General features: G+C 46.9%; 2 protein-coding genes across 9 annotated transcripts in view; one reads left to right on the forward strand and one right to left on the reverse strand.

The window, feature by feature from the left end:
* Positions 1 to 8,443, reverse strand: part of Fam219a (family with sequence similarity 219 member A) — a 56,363-nt gene extending 47,920 nt beyond the window's left edge. For 2 of the 8 annotated variants that reach the window (XM_005362018.3, XM_005362016.3), the window contains exon 1: positions 8,082 to 8,443. In XM_005362018.3, the coding sequence (XP_005362075.1) occupies positions 8,082 to 8,141 (60 nt within the window). In that variant the 5' untranslated portion in view covers positions 8,142 to 8,443. The remainder of the gene's footprint in view (positions 1 to 8,081) is intronic. The other 6 variants (XM_005362017.3, XM_013351928.2, XM_005362023.3 and 3 more) reach the window with 3 other exon arrangements.
* Positions 8,444 to 8,752: 309 nt separating this feature from the next.
* The window catches only part of Dnai1 (dynein axonemal intermediate chain 1), a 65,928-nt gene continuing 55,581 nt past the window's right edge, over positions 8,753 to 19,099 (forward strand). The window contains exon 1 of the mRNA XM_005362025.3: positions 8,753 to 8,977. Within this exon, the coding sequence (XP_005362082.1) occupies positions 8,951 to 8,977 (27 nt within the window). The 5' untranslated portion in view covers positions 8,753 to 8,950. The remainder of the gene's footprint in view (positions 8,978 to 19,099) is intronic.

The raw sequence follows: 19,099 nt of genomic DNA on the forward strand, positions 1-19,099 counted from the left end.
CATGTTTGGCTTGATAAGATGTGAGTAGTATAACATTAAAAAATAATGTCCTGGGCTGGGTGTGGTATACTCCTTCAGTCCCAACACCCGAGAGCAAAGGTAGGCAAACTGCTATGGTTTTTTTTTGTGTGTGTGTTGGGGGGAGCGGGAGGTCAGCCAAGGCTACATAGTATGGGAAAGGTTGAACTTAACACAGTTGGAGATGCTGCTTTAAAGCAGGACTTTGCAGGGTTTTTCAATGCTAGTGGATACTCTAGCAGGACAGAGTAGGTAGTGATTTCCTAGGAATTTGGGTAAGAAGACTTTTTTATCTTAAGTATCCCAAAGGATCAATATTATTATTATTATTATTATTATTTTTTTTTTTGGTTTTTCGAGACAGGGTTTCTCTGTGGCTTTGGAGCCTGTCCTGGAACTAGCTCTGTAGACCAGGCTGGTCTCGAACTCACAGAGATCCGCCTGCCTCTGCCTCCCAAGTGCTGGGATTAAAGGCGTGCACCACCACCACCCGGCAAGGATCAATATTATTAACAAAATACTTTAGGACATGCAGTTCTAAGTCTAAGTCATGGCTAACTATCACTAGTTTCTTTATATATAATTAATATGGGAACTGTAAATAACTCACAGATTGACTGTAGTTATACTAAAAGTAACTATATATTGAAATATATAGAAATACATAGATTCTCACTTCACAGTTTGTGTGTTATTTGGTTTTTTGTTTTCTCCATACAGTGCTGGTATATTGCCCATGTAGGCCTGGAGCTTGCTGTGTATTCCAAACAGAACTCAAACTCAAGATCCTCCTGCCTCAGCCTCCCTAGCATTAGCATTAAAGGTGTACACCCCATGCTCAGCAATTCAGTAAAAAATTTAATGGAATTTTGAGGATTTATTTCTTAAATTTTATTTATTTATTTATTTATTGTGTGTGTGTCTGTCTGCTATGTGTGTGAAGATGCCCACAGTGGCCAGAAGAGGGCATTGGGACCCTTGGAGGAGGAGTTATAAGTAGTTTGAGTCTACTTGATGAAATTGCTGGGAATTGAACTTGGGTCCTCTGGAAGAGCAACCAGTGCTCTTAACCAGTGAGCCATCTCTCCAGCCCCTTGGGTATGTTCGTGTGGGTCACATGTGCATGCCAGTGTGTATATACATTTGTGTGAGCACATCTGGAGGTCAGAGATAAATGTTGGTTTTTCCCTTACCACTTCCATTTTATTTTTGAGACAGGCTCATTTGCTGAACCTGGAGCTCACAGATTGCCTAGAGTGGCTGGTCAGTGGGCTCCAGGGATCACCTGTTTCTCCCCAACGCTGGGACTACAGACCCATTCCACCAGCCTCCTTAGGAAACAATGGTTCCAGACTTCAACCAGACTCTGGGTATCTGCTTCGGTCTGATTCTCCATCCCCAGCTCTCTAGGGGGCTCTATGTACCAGTTTCCCCACAGTCAGCTGAAAGGCACAGCACAGCTAAGCCCTTTTCGTGCACAAGGCTTGTCTTAGGTTTCTATTGCTGTGATGAACACCATGACCAGAGCAACTTGGGAGGAAAAGGTTTATTTCAGCTTGTAACTCTCAGGTCACTCTCGGTCTCCAAGAAAAGTCAGGGCAGGAAGCTGGAGACAGGCACTGAAGCAGAGGCCATGGAGGAGTGCTGCTTACTGGATTGCTCCTCATGGCTTGCTCTGCCTACTTTCTCTACTTTCTTATAGAACCCAGGACCATCTCTCCAGCAGTGGACCACCCACAATGGACTTGGTCCTCCCATATTGATCACAAATTAAGAAAATGCCCCACAGACTTGCTTACACGCCAATCTCAGGGAGGCATTTCCTACTCTCTCCAATAGCTCTAGCTTGTGTCAAGCTGATAAAAAACAAACAAAAAAACAAACAAAAAAAACCCCAAAACAAAAAATCAAAACCAAAACAAACCAACAAAAAAAAAAAAAAACAGGACAAGGTTCCGTCTGCTCTGTGTGTGTGTGTGTGTGTGTGTGTGTGTGTGTGGTTATGTGCTTGTGTGAATGTATGTGGATGCCTGTGGAAGCCAGAAGATGTGGGATGCCCTAGAACTGGAGTTGCAGGTCATTGTGAGCCTCACACAACATGGGTGCTGGGAACTTAACTATGGGTCCTCTGAAGAGCCAAACATTCAAACCATGAAGCCATCTCTCCAACCTATCTTTCTTTGTTTTTTTAAGATAGAGTCTCATGTAGCCCAGGCTGGCCTCAAACTCATTATGTAGCCAAGGATGACCTCAAACTTTTGATCCTCCTGCTTCCCTTTCCCAAGTGCTGGAATTACAGGTGAGCATTACTACACCCAGTTTGTGCAGTGGTGAGGATGGAACCCAGGGTTTCCTGTTCAAGCGCTCTGCCAACTGAGGTACATATCTAGCCCTCCATCTGTCCTTTCTTCAAGGGCAGTGGGGCCCAGAAGCTAATGAGGTTCAAGGGAAGAAGTCTCTACCTTCCATTCCTGTTCACACAGGGCTAGCAGCAGTGGGTTCTTGGGCCTGTGGAATGAATACTTTGGCACCCCTTGGCTGCAAGGAGTAGTACCCGGGTTTCAAATCAATCCAGCTTGCAGGGTATGAAGTGCTTTAAGAAAAGGGAGGCATATATATGCCCTTTCATCTTGTGACTCTTGTGGATGATGCTGTGGCATGCACACATTCATCGTAGAATAAACCAGTGAAACAAAACCATAAATCTGACCAAACAGATGATAAGTCAGGCCAGAAACTTATACCAGATCAGAGGATTGCAGATTACACTGGAATCTCAGTACCTAGAAGGTGGAGGGAGGAAGATCCAAAGTTCAAGGTCACTGTTAGCTGTACTGTGATTTATATTCTTAGCTACACACAGAGGCAGAGGCTGGAAGATCAGGAGTTCAAGATTGTATATAGCAGAGGCAGGAATATCAGAAGTTCAAGATTGTCTATAGCGACTTACTGAGTCTGAGGCCACCCTGGGTAACATGGGATTCTGTCTAGAAAACAATAAAAATCCCACTATGGTTTCTTGCTGCCACCAACTCTGTACTGGGCAAAGTAGGCTGCAGGGGAGAAATATTCAGAGGAGCTTGTACTCGGGGGGGGGGGGCTGTGAGGCTGGAGGACTCACTGTCAGAAATATTCAGAGGAGCTGTCTCGGAGACCCTATGAAGCTAGGGGCACTGCCATCATGTTTGGCTTTCTAGAACTCCTGAGTTCCCCATAATCTCAGAAGTCAAGCAAAGGAAAAGAGAAGCATTCTCTATTACAAGAAGTCCTTAAAGAGGGCCAGGCCTTCATATTTCCTGAGATGGTTAGTGGTGGTCCCTCCTCCATCCAAGTGTCCACATCCGAAACCGTGGAGCTGCCTCTGCTTCCCTAGCTCTCCACCCACCTCTAAAGAGGCTCCATCCTCTGTCCTGGCATTTTATTCACACCTGTCCCCTCCCTCACCCTGCATCTGCTTTAGTTCAGCCTCATCCTCTTCATCCACCTCCCTACTGACATCTCACCCTCCAGCCTCACCTTCTCCAACCTCTCATTCACCACTAGAGTAACCTAAGCTCAGATCTGTTGCCCTTAGTTACAGCCTTTAATTCATCCCAAATGTACTCTGTATTTTTTCTTCCATGTCTGGTGCCTGGAATTCTTGCCTTTTCTGCACCACATCAGACTTGTGTTCCTAATTCTCTTCTAAGAACTGGTTAGCAGTGTTGACTCTGTGAAGTCCTCCCTTACCATTGGATAAGAGCCCCATCTTTGGGCACTGGGCCCTGCTTCTTGGTTCTCCTGTGGTGCTCATGGTGCCTCAAACAACCCTGCTCTGGGCATACTTCTACAGTGAGAATCTACTTGTTGAGCCCAGCCCAGCATCTAGGTTCTTTCTTAGAATTTTTTTTTTTGAGAAGGAGCTGTGTATGTAAAGACTAAGATTCTGGCAAACCCAAACCCAGTTTTCCATAGAGGAAGATGGAGAGGGATGTCCTCTTTCCAGGAGTCACATGGACACACTGGGAGAATCCACCCTTAACTGAAAAGCCATCTGACTACAAGGCACATAGACCACAGCAGACATATAGGCTAGTCTTCCAAAATGCTCATCTACTATCTTTGTGATGCTCTGTCTTCCACTTTCAGGAAATGGCCCAGTCACTGAGTTGATGCCCTGGCAATCTCCATCCCTTAGACTCAACAGGTAACAACAGTCTCAAACTCCTCTTTCAGCTCCAACAGCTAAAAAGTCAGAATGGCAGCATCCTCTCACTCTCAGGATCACCATGCACTGCTATTCATGCTGACATATACCTATAAACCTTCCTGTTATCATTCGAGCCCATCCTTCTCCTGGAGCTGTTACTAGTCTCTGCATCCTTAAAGTACCAGAAACTGAGCAGACATGTAGCAAACACTCATGAACTAAACAAATGAGTTAATGGGTAATCTGGTTTCAGTGAGGCCAGACTAGCATTCTCTCAAGCGTGCAAGGACCACGTCTGCTGCCATATGCCACTCTGTATCTTATGCCTCCAACTACACAGGAGGCAGAGTGTTGCTTGATGAAATTAAGTACTCAGAAGCTCTATTTATTTTTCTTGCAACAAATCTCTTCCAAGATGTAGACTGTGTGGCTGCACCAACCAGTTGAACAGACAACAGGCCAGAGGGCTGCCACTCATACCAATAACAGCCCAAATACTACTCAATTGCTCAACAGAGCCCTGGGAAGCAGGGAGTTCCCCAGGATCAGTGAGGTGTATGGCACAGCTGTCACACAAAATGGGTCATCCCAAAGTTTCTGGAAGACAGACACAGCAGGAGCAGAGCCCAGGGAATAGATCATCAAGAAGAGCTCCTGTCTCTTTCCTAAGGAGACAAGAAGAGACCCTGGGGAGCCCAGAGATAGGCTGGGACCTGGTTCAGCTGCTGAGATGCATCCAGGCCAATTAAATAATTGGCATGATAGGGAAAGAAGGGAAGCCACTCCTTTTGGGCAAACTCCCACCCCACACAGGAGGCTCAAGGCAGCTGTGGTAACAGCAGCAGCAACAACAAGGCAGGGATTTCTTCCTCTGCCTCCCACTAGCTGAGAGCTAATGCTTAAATTAGCACCTTGGAAACACCCAGATCTACTGGCTGCACCTTCTCTCTCAAGGGCTGCCACTCCCCCAAGCCTCTTTTTCAAGATGAGTTTCTCTTTCAAGTAAAAATAAAGAAAAAGATGCTTCTCCTGGGGGAGGGCTATTGTATGATGGGGCCCAAGACACAGGTCTCTGTCCATACATGCAGGTCCTGAAAGGGGCAATGAAGCCAATAATGGAGCTTCCATTTTTTTCTTGGGGTCTAAGGAGGCAGACTTCACTCTGCTCTCAGGGAGCTCACTCATGGAATGAGCTAGAGAAATAAGCTTTTTACCGAACTGTGTGTTCCAGCAGGGCATGGCCCCATCTAAACTTATGTGGCTAATCACTGTGTTCCTGATACCTTGTGTAGTATTTGAAACAGTGTAGATGGTCAGTATTTGGTAAATCAATTTTCTGAGTCAATATATCAGACGCCGTGGTATTCTTTGGAAGGGAGAATGAGGAACTATTGTTTGCCAGGTGGTGGTGGCACACGCCTTTTATCCCAGCACTTGGGAGGCAGAGGCAGGCGGATCTCTGTGAGTTAGAGGCCAGCCTGGTCTACAAGAGCTGGTTCCAGGATAGGCTCCAAAAAGGAACTATTGTTTAAACATTAAATGAATAGTTTGTCTTCATTTTTGTAAATGGAAAACCAGTTCAAAGAGAATGAGAGACTTCCTAGAGGTCACTATAAATAACAGCAAAAAGTGGAAGACATCCCAAGTGCATCTGAGCCTGGGACCCTGCTTTTCCCAAGCACTCCACAAAATTGTTCTACCCTCTCCTTCTGTGGTGTGTATCTTAATTCCTTATGACCCAAATGAAGGTCCCTGGGGGAAAGGCTACACAAGGGTCTGCTGCTCTCAACAGAATAAAGGGCCCTTAAGGATTCTGGGGTGTCTCTAGACTTGAATATAGGAGCAGAGTCAAGAAACAGGGTCTATGACCCACAAGTGTTGGGCTATATTGTTATTTCTTTAAGATTCACTCAACTTCAACACAGTCTTCTCGTGCAGACTACCCTAGCTTTCAAAATAGGGTGTGAGCAGCTACAGCTATCCTAATGAGCACTCCCTCACCGCAAACTCCTCCTTCTTCAGGGCCACACAAACCAAAACAGCTCAGGAGTCTTCCACCCGTGATTAAGAATAATACCAGGAAATAACCGTCACCAAGGATAGCTGCACAAACCTGATGGCCTTACCCCTTCTTCTCTTTCTTGGACAGCTATTATCTCAGGAACCTCAGATGAGAAAAAAGAACCAACTCCTTTATTCGACTTACTAGAAGCTCCACCCCCTTCACCCACCCTTCCACACAGGATTAGCTTAGATTAGTTTAGAACTGGAAGGGCATTCTAGTTTGGAAACAAGGTTAGCTGAATAGGGAGCCTATAAGCAAAGTTCTAACCCAATCAAGGTCCTTCTTTACATTCATAGCACAGACTGCTCCCTGGGGGATTTTCTGGTACAGGAATCAATGTAGGAAAAAGTCCTCCAGGACCTCTCTCAGTTTAATGCTGTACACTTCTACAAAGCCCAGTCTGTTCCAATATCACAAAATGTAGAAGACATGTATCTCCAGCTAGATGCCAATTATCCAGCAAACTATGTGGCATAGGGATTGCCATAGCTCCCACCTTCCTACCTTGGTCCATCTTAGCTACTGTAAGAGGCAAGTTACTTATCTAGGAAACCATAAAGCATACTGTCAATTGTGAAGCTGCAGACCCAAGAGAAGAACCTATTCTGGGCCACCCTGACTAACATCGAGGGAAGAGACCTAGGGAGCCCCGGAACTTCTGAGGTGGAAGAGCAAAAGTCAGTGGCAGCAGTGAGCACGGAATCCACGCCTTTTGGTTCCTAGCCTCTCCTGCCTCCTTTTAGCTCTTACAGCACGGGCCCCAAGGTGGGTGAAGTGAACGAATACAGCCTCAGCATTCTGCCCCTCCCCCTTCTCTAGTCCAGCTGGCTAGGCCTCTGACTTTCCTACCCATTTGCTGGCCCCAATGACAGCCAGGTAGCCCTAGGGCAATGGCCAACAGGCATCATCTTCTTTAGGCCATGCCTCCACAAACCGGTATCACCCTCCCCCTTCCATCCCCTTGGCGCCGGCATCGATGACATCATTCCTGCCTGACTCCAGGACCGCGGACCCGAGGCAGGATCCCCCGCCCTGCAAAGACTCCAAGCACGTAGGCCTAAGATGACAAGGGCTCTTCCGAATTCCCAACCGGTCTGCACAGGCTGCTCCAGCGCAGCGCCACCTTCTATTCTGGAGGTATCTTAGTGTTCGCATGGACACCCTTGATCTTTGATGACATCTCGCCACCGCACACTCTTCCCCGATTCCAGATGACCCCAGCTTGAACTGGGGGCGCTCCTCTCTCTCGAGAAGGGAATTCCCAGGGCCTGCACCGAACCTCTGCCCTCATCGGTGACTGGTTCCCATTCAGCTTGCTATTTATATAAAGGACTGGAGGGCAGGCCTCTGCAAAAGCCTATTTGCAGTCCTCTTTAGACTGACTGATCTCCTGGCCTTCTCCCTCGCCCTGAGCATCACAGGCCTCGAAGGCTAAACGCCTTTCTTACCCACCCTCATCCCGATTCTCTGGGCCTGCTGCCAAAGCAAAGATGCCCTATGACATCCCTCTAGATGCCCCCCCCCCCCACTAGCGGTGTGCGCTATCGGGCTTCTCTCGGTCCTATCCGACCGCGTTCTGCCTCCACTGACCGGGTCCTCCGCCCTTCCAGGTCCTTCGCTCTCACCGCAGGTAGTCTCCCACGGTTTTCTCTTTCTGCAAGACTCCCTCCCCCCCGGCACTGCGTTTTCAGGGCTACCCCTGCCTAATCAGATGGCGCTCCCCTCGCACAATCCCCACGGCCTAGTCCCTTCCCTCCCCTCCGGCGGCGCCCCTCCCGGCCCTGGCCTGCCCGCCGCCCGCCCCCTCACCAGCGGCTGCATCTCCGAGTGCGCGGTGGGCACCTGGAACCGGTCGATTTCCTCCATCATGGTGCCGGCGGGCGAACGGGCCAGGGGCCGGGCGCGGCCAGGGACGCCGACGGGACCGCGCGGGGCGGCGGCCCCAGAAGCCCGGCAGATGATGCAGAGTAGGCCGCCCCTAACCAGTCGGGCGGATAAGCGGATGGAAGAATGGACAGGCGGCGAGAGGCTCGCGGGCTGACTGTGGCCGGCGTAGCTCCGTGGGGTTGCCTAGAGCTACCGCGGCAGTGGCCCCGCGGAGCCGCAGGTCTTGCCTCGCCTCCTCCTCCGCCGCCGCCTCCTGTCAGCAGCTCAGCCACTGCGGTGACTCTGCAACTCCACTTCCGGGTCCGGGACACCGCCCGGATCTTGCATTATTCATGAGGAGGCGGGGTTTGGACGCCCTAGCCCTGCCCACTTGCGGGAGCTCCCAGTGCGTGCGGCGGGCGGACGTCTTTTTTTTTTTTTTTTTTTTTTTTGAGTAGGTTTTTCTTTTTTTTTTTTTTTGCTGCGGGGGCGGGGCTTAGCGGAGCCAGAGGAGCCTGGCGGAGCCAGCTCCGCCTCCACCCCGTGCCGGGAGGGGGCGCTAGGCGCGCCTGCGCTTTGGCTGCCTGTCGGTTGCTGGGTAACCGCGTCAGGGAGGAGCCGATGCTGTTCTACAAGGGCGCGGGGGACCCACGACGACAGCTGTCCCTGAAGAACCCTGGTAACTGGGAATTGAAGTGGAAGAGAGTCTGCATTTCTTGTGTGTGGTCCAGAAGGAGAGAATTCTCCCCAGGAAAGGGAGCATTTTGTAGGCTTCTTTTTCAGAGTTTGAGGTGCTTTCCATTTTTGCAGCAATGCCCCAGAAACAGACTCGTAAGCAGGTAATGTCATACTGTGGCCTACTGTCTTCTGATGACCTCTGACCTTAACCGCCAATTATTCCCTGTTGATCGCCAGCCTCTCTCTTTTGTGACTCCTGGCTTGTGTTCCCACTGACCTGATTCTCCCGTTCTCTCTCACAAATCTGTTCTTCGCTCCCAAATTTTCCTGAACCCACTGTCATTTTATTTTTAGCCTCATCTGTCCTCTCCCTATTTCCACCTCTTCACTTCACAGGCCTATCCCGTCCAGTCCATCTCTCTTAGCGCTTGCACCTCTACTCCCTTCAGCCCCTTCCTCATTGCCTCTCTCATTCTTGTCCCAAAGGACTTTTTGTCCAGCATTCTGCTGTACAGTGCTCTGAGCTAAGTGTGGGGACAAGGGGCCAATCGCCCTGTGGGAGTTTCGAGAGAGAAGTCAAACGGACAGGAGGAGGAGAAAGACTCTTTCTTTCTCTGCCATCAAACTCGTCTCCTCCCTATGAGACTCAGCCATATGAATGTTGTGTCTATGTCATCTGGCAAGATGTCATCCTTCCCACGGGAGTTTCCAATCAAATCACCCCCAGGATCACCACGGATGACAAGTTAGTCTTGGGTTCTCAAGGAACATTCTAGGATATAAAAGAATGACTCCGTCCTTCAGAAATTGCTTTTCTAACTTCTCTTAAGGCTTCATTTGTTTTTAAGTTTTCTACACTTTAAGCCTAGGTATATTGAGATTGGGAGGGCAGATCTGTATCCATGATGTTTGTGACTTTGCATATTTTGGTACATATTTTTGTATACTAACCTTGTGCCCTCCGCTTCTTTTACGTTGGTCATCTAAAGTTGAAGAGCCCATTATTCTCAGAGTTATGTAGCCATTGAGAGGTTCTTCTGTTCATGTGTTGGCCATGCCCTAGTTTTATGTTGAGTCCGAGCTGTGTTTTGAAACTATTGTAGGGTGCTTAAGGCAGCTGGCCCTTAGTTTATGGGCAGCTTGCTTTAATTTGAAAGTACCAAGGTCTAGCTAGTGATATATAATAAAATCGATCCTTTTATATGTTCCTGGTTTTGACAGAGTTGTACACTTATAGATACAATCAAAATATAGAATATGTTCTCTATTACAAGAAAGTCTCTGTGCCTTAGTCCACTTGAGCTCTCCCTCCCTCTTCACCCTAACAATTGGTCTAGCATCTTGGACTTTAAACAGGATGCGTGTCTCCAGTCTCATTAGGGAAGCATCAATGACTAGTTACATTGAGAGCAGAAAGAGGTGGCAACAGATAGTGAGGACAGCAACCTAGGTGAATGGGCCCGCACACCTCAGCCCTGTCGGCTGGAGGGAAGGGTATTTCAGTACACTATGAGCACTGGTCTGCTGTAACCAAAGGTTAGGCTGTGTTTATCATGATCTTGTCTGGGTGAAACTCAATTTAGATCAGTTCTAGATACTAAGGTATGCTTAGTACTGAACATGCTTGGGATGTTGTTTCTGACTCTCAGGGTAAAGAGAGCAGAGAGAGAAGAGTTCCTGGTACTGAAGGAGAGGAAGGCATGTAGGTTAAAGCAGTAGACAGGCTTCAGGGAGGAGGACAGTAGGCCTTGGAAGGCCACAGTGGTGAGGAAAGGTCAGGATCGGGATAGTTAGAGGACAGAGAGAAGCTTACTGTCGGTTCACGACATGCCACGGATCAGGTCTTTTAAAGGGGCGTGTGTGTGTGTGTGTGTGTGTGTGTGTGTGTGTGTGTGTGTGTGTGAAGGTGGCTGCTGAGACCAGAGGCATCAGATACCCCTGGAGTTAGAATTTCAGATGGTTGCCAGCCAGCGGAAGTGGACTCTGGGAATCAGACTCAGGTTGTCTGCAGGAGCAGTTCATGCTCCTGACGGCGGAACCATCTCTCCCATCCTGCTTTTTAGCATTTTCGGTTGCTCTTAAAGAGTCTCAAAAGTCTAACTAGGTTGTTTCAAAGGGAAGGATGACCCCAAATGGACTGCTACCCAGTCTACTTCAGACTTAACATTACCTACATGAAAATTCTCCCACGAGTACCCTGACCTGCCCTCTCCCTGCAGACCGATGTCCACACTTTCCCCTCAGGCCTTTGAAACTGCTCTTGCCCTGTGGCTGGTGCAGTCTTTTCCGTCTGCTGCCATCTGCTTCACCTTGCCCTGCCCTAAATTTCCTTTTTTTTCTTGTATGTCAAGTTTCAACGCAGTATTCCTATTTTCCTACAAAGGACTAAGTCCACTTTCTGGAAACAGAGCAGGTGACATGGCTACCCCTGTATAAACTCTATTGTGGCAAAGCTCAAATACGTATTCTCATTCATTGTTCCTCTCCGTTTCTTGGATAAAACCTTGCATATATTTAATTCTGAAAGAAACTGGTCGAATATCAGTCTGGATGCACAAGCTTGTCTTTGGAAGTTTTCATCTGAGTGTGTTTGATGGATGGGAAGGAGGAAGCCTGGATGAGTCTACTAATAACAGGAAGCTTAGTGAGACCTGGAAAAGCATGTATGAACGAACTCCTCTGGGCTCTGGGCGTGTGGCTGCCTTGGCAGCAGGGCTATGAATGACTTGGGTTTGAACTATGCTCATCTGTGGCTTAGGAGCTAGGTGTAAGGTACTAAGAGGTTAAAAATCTTCATGAGGTAACTACTCCATCTTATGCAGTAATTGCAGACGGAGGGTCTTCTCTGTGCCAGGTACTGTCATAGGTATCGGTGACACAGAAGGAGACAACACGCATGCACAAAAGATAAGCTCTCGTGGAGCTTATCTACCATGTGCAGGGAAACTGTCAACAAATAAATAAGTAAAGCACGTGGTATGTTAGACAGTAGTGGGTGCCGAGAAGAAACACAAATCAGGGTGATGTAGTTAGACATTTGCCTTCAGATGATTGTAATTTAAATAAAGTCTTCAGACACAGTCTCACAGAGGCAACAACAGAGCAAAAACCTTCAAGAAAGGCAGGAGGTGTGGTATCACTGGGGGCGGGGGAGTGGGGAGCCTTCCAGACGGTTGGCACAGCAAGTGTAAGGCTCCTGAGGCTGGGCCCTGCTATTCATGTTCTGGCTCAGCAAGGCAGAGAGGCAGGTAGTGGGGACAAGGTCAGAGAGGTGTCTCTTACCTCTCATGCTTTTACCCCCTAGAGTTAATCAAATAACTCACACCATATTAAAGCGGTCACAATGGCACTCCATGAATCATAATTTGTAATTAAAATGCATGAATGCCAGGCACCGTAAACCATGACCAGCTCCAAACATCCCTGGTAATGCCCCATGACAAACTGCCCTTCCTAAAAGTGGTGAGCATGCCAGCTAGCTGTGTGTGTTATGCGCAGGAGCTTTGCAGCGTTGCCAAACATTGCCTGGCAGCCAGACTTCTTAGTAGAAAACCAAATTAGAGTCTTCTGTGAACTCCAGTTAAGAGCTAATTTTAGTTTATGACTAACAAATTTTAGTACCCCTTTATAACTCAGTTGGTTATCATTAAAAAAAAAAGATCTGGAATTTTGCATTGTTTGCTTATAAAAGTCCCCCCCCTGCCCAAAAGGACTTACATTTAGTCAACTTTGTGGTCTTTCAAGAAACCCCCCTGGGGCAACACTTTCAGAAATAGTGATCTGGATGAAAACTTACTAGGGAGTAAGGGGCAGGATTGGCGAGAGATTGGAAGAGAGCATTAGATAAGTAATTTCTTCCCAGACTTTTCCACCTCACTTCCTTCTAAATACCTCTCAGTCTAAATCAGTCCCACTCCCAAACCCAATCTATAAACCTCTCCCACCTCGAACGCTGCAGAAGGCTCGCACATGCTCATGCCCCTTCAAATCCATTCTCTACACTGCATCAAAAATATTTTTTTTCACTAAGCATGGTAGCACACAGCAAGGCTTTGCTTCAAAAAACAAAAATTTGCGCTGATGAGATGTCTCAGTGGGAAAAGTGGAGCTTGGCATCAAGCCTGAAGACTCGAATTCTATCCTGAGAACCCATATGGTAGAAGGAGAAAACCAATGCCAGAGATGGTCCTCTGGCCTCCTCATGCATGATATGGTACATGAGTGCCCGCACGAGCATGCACACACACACACACACACACACACACACACACACACACACACACACAAATAGACAACACGATTAAGCTATTCCCCGTTGAGAGAATTCTTTGATGACTCCCATTGTTTTCCGGATAGAGTCCCGATTTTTAGATAATCCCTTGGGGCCTGAATGGACTGAGGCTTGCTCATGCGTTTAAACTTAATGTGTACTGTTCTTCCCTCACCAATACTGTACCTCACTTGTGTGTGCTATCCCCTATTTATGATATTTTGTTTTGTTTGTCATGGGGCCCAGATGAAGCAAGCCTTGAGCTCCTGAACCTCCTGTTTCTGCCTCCCAAATGCTGTGACTACAGGCATGCCTGCCTTTCTCTCCATTCCAAACAGTCTTCATATCCTCACTCATACATGTAATCCCAAGATTTTTAAGTCAGATGTCAATCCCCACAACCCGTTCTGATGTCTCCTGCCCTGTTACTGAAGATGGGGCTAAAGTTCATAGTCGTTCATATTTACGTCTGCATTATTATGCTGTATGTTCCTTTCTCCCATAGCGTGAATCAAGGTTTGTGATTATTCATTTGGTTATGTAATTGTTTGGTCGTTGTGTGTCTCTTGTGAGATTGTATGCCCCTTGGAGCAGAGCTTGTGGATGCCTGTGTTTACAGCTGTATTCTCAGGCTAACAGTGGCTCTCATGTCAGAAACTCTCAGAGAATGGCTGAGCGTTAAGTGAATGAGGGAATACAGTAGGGGTGTTCCACACTGTGTCTCTCACACTGACCCTGGGAGAAACAGGGAAGACGTGTGAGAGGAATGCCAACATCTAAGGTATGAACAGACACACATGCATCCAAAATGAAGACTAAGAAATAACCAAAGAAGCAAGACAGTGGGGTGGTGGGTAGTTCTTCAGCAACTGAGGGAAAGAGTGAGCTGCCAGCCATGTGGCCCGCTACTCAAGTGTCAGCGGAGTAACCACAAAGACGTGGCCTTCAGATGCAAGGATTAGGAATTCATTAAGGACTTTGCAGAGAACAACTTCAGAGGTAAAAGCGGGACTGTGAACTAGAAGGCAGTGAAGACCATATGGGCAGGGATATTTCTTTTTAAGATGAAAGTAAAACTTGAATATATTAAGCCCTGTGGCAAAAGATCCGGATGGAGAGAAGCTAAAGATAAAGGAGAGAAAAATTGAATTATGACGACCCAAGTTTCTGAGAAGGTGGGAAGGGATCTGCACAGACGGGAGGGGCCTGCTTTGAAACGGGGGAGAAGAAAGGAGGGTGCTGACGATGGTAATTTTGAGGTTTCGTGGCAGGAAGTTGAGAGGGTTTTCTCTTCTCTTCCCCTAATAGTGTTACGGAATTCCTTCTGGAAGTGATAACTAGAAAACAAATTTTGCCAATGGCTGTTCCATTTTGTTATGATTGCAGTCATGCTATTTTCAGAGTTATGGTCTGAGGTTTGTCATGCGCAATTATCAGATTACAAAACAGCTGTGAGCATTTGAGGCCAGAACCCAGCCCCACCCCCACCCCCCCTTCGCTTTGGAGCCTAACACATTATTAGGATTTGGGACATGCCAGGTACTCGAATAATAATGACAGAGCACCCTTGTGCTTATCATTGGGCTTTGCAGCCTGCCAGCCGAAGAGTAATGTGGGTTCTTTGGTTCCAGCTGTGCGCAAGCCACATGAAATCGTTTCTGCCACTTAGGAATGTGTATGGCGTGCTCAATCTTCCCAGTTGCTGAGCACTGACAGGGTGGTGTGAGAGGAGCAAAGAATGTAGCTGTTGATCAAACTTTAGTTCCACTTCTTCGAGTGTCACCACGCTTTGGAGTCGCTGGGTTTTAATGTCTTCCATTTATCTTGCCTCCCTGCTTTGAGAGCCCTCGGGAGTGGGAGCTAGCCCAGCTCTGTGCCTTTAGCTCTTGTCCCAGGACCTGCACCATAAATATTGGGTGGATCAGGAGATGAGTGACTCATGATGGAATGACGGATGATGGAAAGGTACGTATGGCAATACTTTGAGCACTAACTTCTTGCTGCCTAGAGAAGTTGCTCGTGCTGCCTTTATCCTAGTGAAAGCAGACCAATCCCGTATACAAGGAGGGACCCTGACTCTGGTGTTAGCTTAGGTTCCTCCTCCTCCTCTATTATATACCTCATTTATTTTCTTATTTACTTTCCATGCATGTATTCAGATCCAGCCCTGGAAGATAGATAGATCAAATAATCTGTGGATCCTTGGATAGACGACACCTATGTCTATGCTTCTTGCCTTTGTGATGGTTTTGGCCTCTCTCTCTAGAATGCTTAAGCCGTCTCCTTTACTCTTATAAGAAATTCTAAAGAGTATGTACCGGTGTTTTGCTTTTTTCTCTTCAATAGGTTTACAGCCATATAAACCCACTGCCAATGGAAAATATTGCAAGTTGAATGCTTTTACTACACATCACTTACCAAGCGTCATAGTTTAGCAACACAGTTCATTGTAGAGCATGAGTCATTTACCCTTAAGATCACTTAGCTGGTTGGGAGTTCTGCCTCACCGCTGCTGCCTAGCATCTGGAGGAAGTATACCCTATGGTGTGGCACAGGGAGGGACCAGAATTTAAAGTGTTGTTTGTACAGAATGCATATCACTTCCACCCATCATAGGATGAAAACAAGTAAGTCAAAGCATCATCAGTCAGAGGCTGTCCACATTGTAGGGAAGAGAACAGAGGTCCTCAAGTTAGCTCAAAAGAGGCAGGAGGGAGAATGTGCAATGTGTCCATGTGGAGGGCTCTGTGGTATCCCGCAGAGATGCATCACGTATAGATAGACGTATAGATGGCCTGGCACTGGAGTTGGAAAGCCATCCAGTCTGAAACAGGTGTAGAGATCCACGGCTTTGTCCACATTGCTCGCAGCCTCTCTACTTCTCTCAGCAACCACTCTTCTTTCCCAACTAGCCAGTGTTTTCACGTCTGCTCCCTTGTAACCTTAGTGTGGTTCTAGTTCATCATACCTGCTCTGGCTGGTCTCTCCCCCTGAGCATTCCCATCAGTATCTCCAGCCAACTACCAGCTCTCTCTCTCTGTGGCGCTGGTTCAGACTCTCAGGGAAGGGGTCTGGCTGGCCTTAGCTTTGCGACTTTAGTTCATGGAGTCTGTTATCAGCACGAGACAAAAGCTGGGAGCAGGGCAGTTTGCCTTAGATATACTCTTTTTAAAATCGTTTTCTTCAATGCAAGGTATAACTTGGTTTACACTAAAGTAACTTTTGTGTTGTTTCTGGTAAATCTCTTCTTTCTCATGAATTGTGCACGAAGGGGCCTCAGATTTCTTCCAGTCCAATGCCTTCATTCAGGGCTGATATTTACATTACAAAGGGCTCGTATGACCTTTACAAAAGCCTTTACTGTAGAACTTAAAAAAATAGCACATTTCTGTGTGAATTTTAAGATACCGTATAGTTTCTATATAACCCTTAGAGATGTTACCATAGGGGAGTTGTAATCTTGCCATCCTGAAGCATTAATCCCTGACTTGCCTCCCAGGGTGAGTTACTATAAATGTGGACACAGTTCTAAGGCAGTCATTTTAAGGCACAGAGCCATGAGCAGCACAGGACATTGATTCCTGCAGGAAAGGAAACACCCGATACGAGTCACACATTTTACCCTTGTTCTCTGCCTCATGACAATTTTTTGGTCATGGCTGGGGTGTGCGTGTGTGGAGCAGAAGATAGAAGCATTGAAGAGCCTGGCAGTGCGAGAGATGAACTATAGGCAGTGGTGAGAGCAGGCAAAGGTTCCAAAGCAGTCGTCTTACAGAAGGAAAGACATTACTGTCTTAATGGATGGACAGATGGGAAACCTCAGCAGAAATATAGAAGTAATAGGAAAACACACTATCAGAAGCAAAAATGTACTTGGATGACCTGACAGCTATCACAGCCGACTGTGTTGCTAAGCAATGCGTTTGGTATCTTAGGTGCAGTGCTTGCGTTTGGCTTACAGCACTTTTCATTTACAATTGGGTTTGTCTGGCGTAAGCCTGTTGGAAATGGAAGAACAGCTGTGCGCATACCTTCCAGTGCACTAGGCCCGGAAAGGTGCATTCTGGGTACATGGGTGAATGGGAACCATCTAGATCGCAGAACAGAAGGAAACACGGATTTAAAAAAAGGAGCTTTAGTCGCCTGTGGGAATGCATCACGTGTATTTGAAATATGTATGTTATTGGACTGCTAGAAGGAAAAGTAAAAGAGAAAGAAGTAGTGTTTAGAGTTTCCCCAAATGATGGGAAACCTACGGAATGATGAAAAACTCACTGAGTCCAAGCAGGATAAATGCAAAAAAGTCAGATCCTTTACAATAACACCTTTGAAAACCAAAGATAAAAATGAAACCATTCACTCTGCCCCTGGACTGTGCTCCGCAGTTTCCTGAGGACTGCGCTCAACAGGCCTGGCAAAGTCTGGCACTTCAGACATCTTGGGGTTCTGTGCTGCTGCAGAGCCCTGCACCGCTAGTCACAGGGAGCCAGGCAGTCTCCTGGCCTTGCCTTGTGTTCTTGCTGCTTCACCAGACCCGCAGCCCCTTTCCACCTTGTTTCCCAAGAATTCCCTGAAGGTGACATGACCCTGGTCTGCCCAGTGCCCAAGGCACAGAGGGAGCAGAGCAAAGAGCTGGCTCTAGGCTTTTGCACTCCACACCCCTTCCTTTTGCCTCAGTCTATATATTTGCCACATCCTGAAGCCACTTCTAATCCATCCACAGATTCTTCCTAGAGATCTTGTAGTTTCAGAAGAAAGTGGGGGGAATCAAAGTATCTAAGCTGGGGGGGGGGTAGTAAGAGAGGAAGACGTATTGCGTACAGTGAACAGCGGTATAAATTATGTATTACTTCTCAGTGGAGTCCAGACACAAGGCAATTATATATTTAAAGCACTGAAAGAAATTACTATTAACCCAGAATTCTCTATCCAGCAAAACACCTCTCAAGAAAAAGTAACAGGGCCAGTGAGATGTTCGTGAGGGTAAAGCTCTCACTAAGCGAGCTTGGCAGCCTAGGCTCAGTTCCCAGAGCCCACAGTGGAAGCAGAGAGCTGGCTCCCAAGAGTTGTCTCCTGACCTCCATCTGTGTGCACATCTACACGCATACACACTAATAGTGGTAAACAAAAACATTAATAAAAAGGGTTCCTCAGAAAAGGATGAAACATCTTTTCAAGTGACCCAAAGCTGAGAGATTTATTATCGTCACACATCAAGACAGGAGCACATTGGTAATAGGAAACATGCTGGGAAAGGCATGCTGCCCCCACCCTTATATTAATTATTTAAAGGGCAAGGAATTATTTACTGCAAAAGTAATTATTATTAATATCATCATGTGGGACCCATAATCTATGTGGAAATGAAATATATGACAATATAGGTTAAAGGTAGTGGTGACAAATGGAATTATAAGGTGAAGTTATTGCGAGTGGGTTCAGTAACGCACTCCAGTATTGGAAGTGCAAGTGTAAGCCTAACTACTTGAGACCCTGCCATAAACAAAGCAAAATCCACTATTATTACGTTGTAAAGTGGTATGATATGCCTTCTTAGTAGACAGTAACTGCATTGTGAAGTGTAGATGGCCTGATGTTCTTTTCTGTTGCTTTGTCCTTTCTTGAGACAGTCTGATATAGCCAAGGGTGGCCAGAAATTTGTCATGTACTCAAGACCAGCCTTGACCCCCAGATCCTCCCTCCCCTACACCCCAAGTGCTGGGCTACAGGAGTGCACGGCCACACCTGGTTTAGCAAGTTACTCTTGGCAGAAGGCACATGCTGCAGACCTTCCAACAAACACAGACATAAACACATAAACACTGTGCAAAAAGGCACAGATGAAAAACCAACCAAGAAAATGAAATAGGACACTGACGATTTTTCTCAGTCAACACACCCACAAAAATTACTAAGGATTAATAAAAATCAAATGATGAAAAAATAGAAAACAAAAAAGAAATATGAGAGAGAGAGAGAGAGAGAGAGAGAGAGAGAGAGAGAGAGAGAGAGA

The sequence above is a fragment of the Microtus ochrogaster genome, linkage group LG5, assembly GCF_000317375.1.
Source record: "Microtus ochrogaster isolate Prairie Vole_2 linkage group LG5, MicOch1.0, whole genome shotgun sequence".
Classification (NCBI taxonomy): domain Eukaryota; kingdom Metazoa; phylum Chordata; class Mammalia; order Rodentia; family Cricetidae; genus Microtus; species Microtus ochrogaster.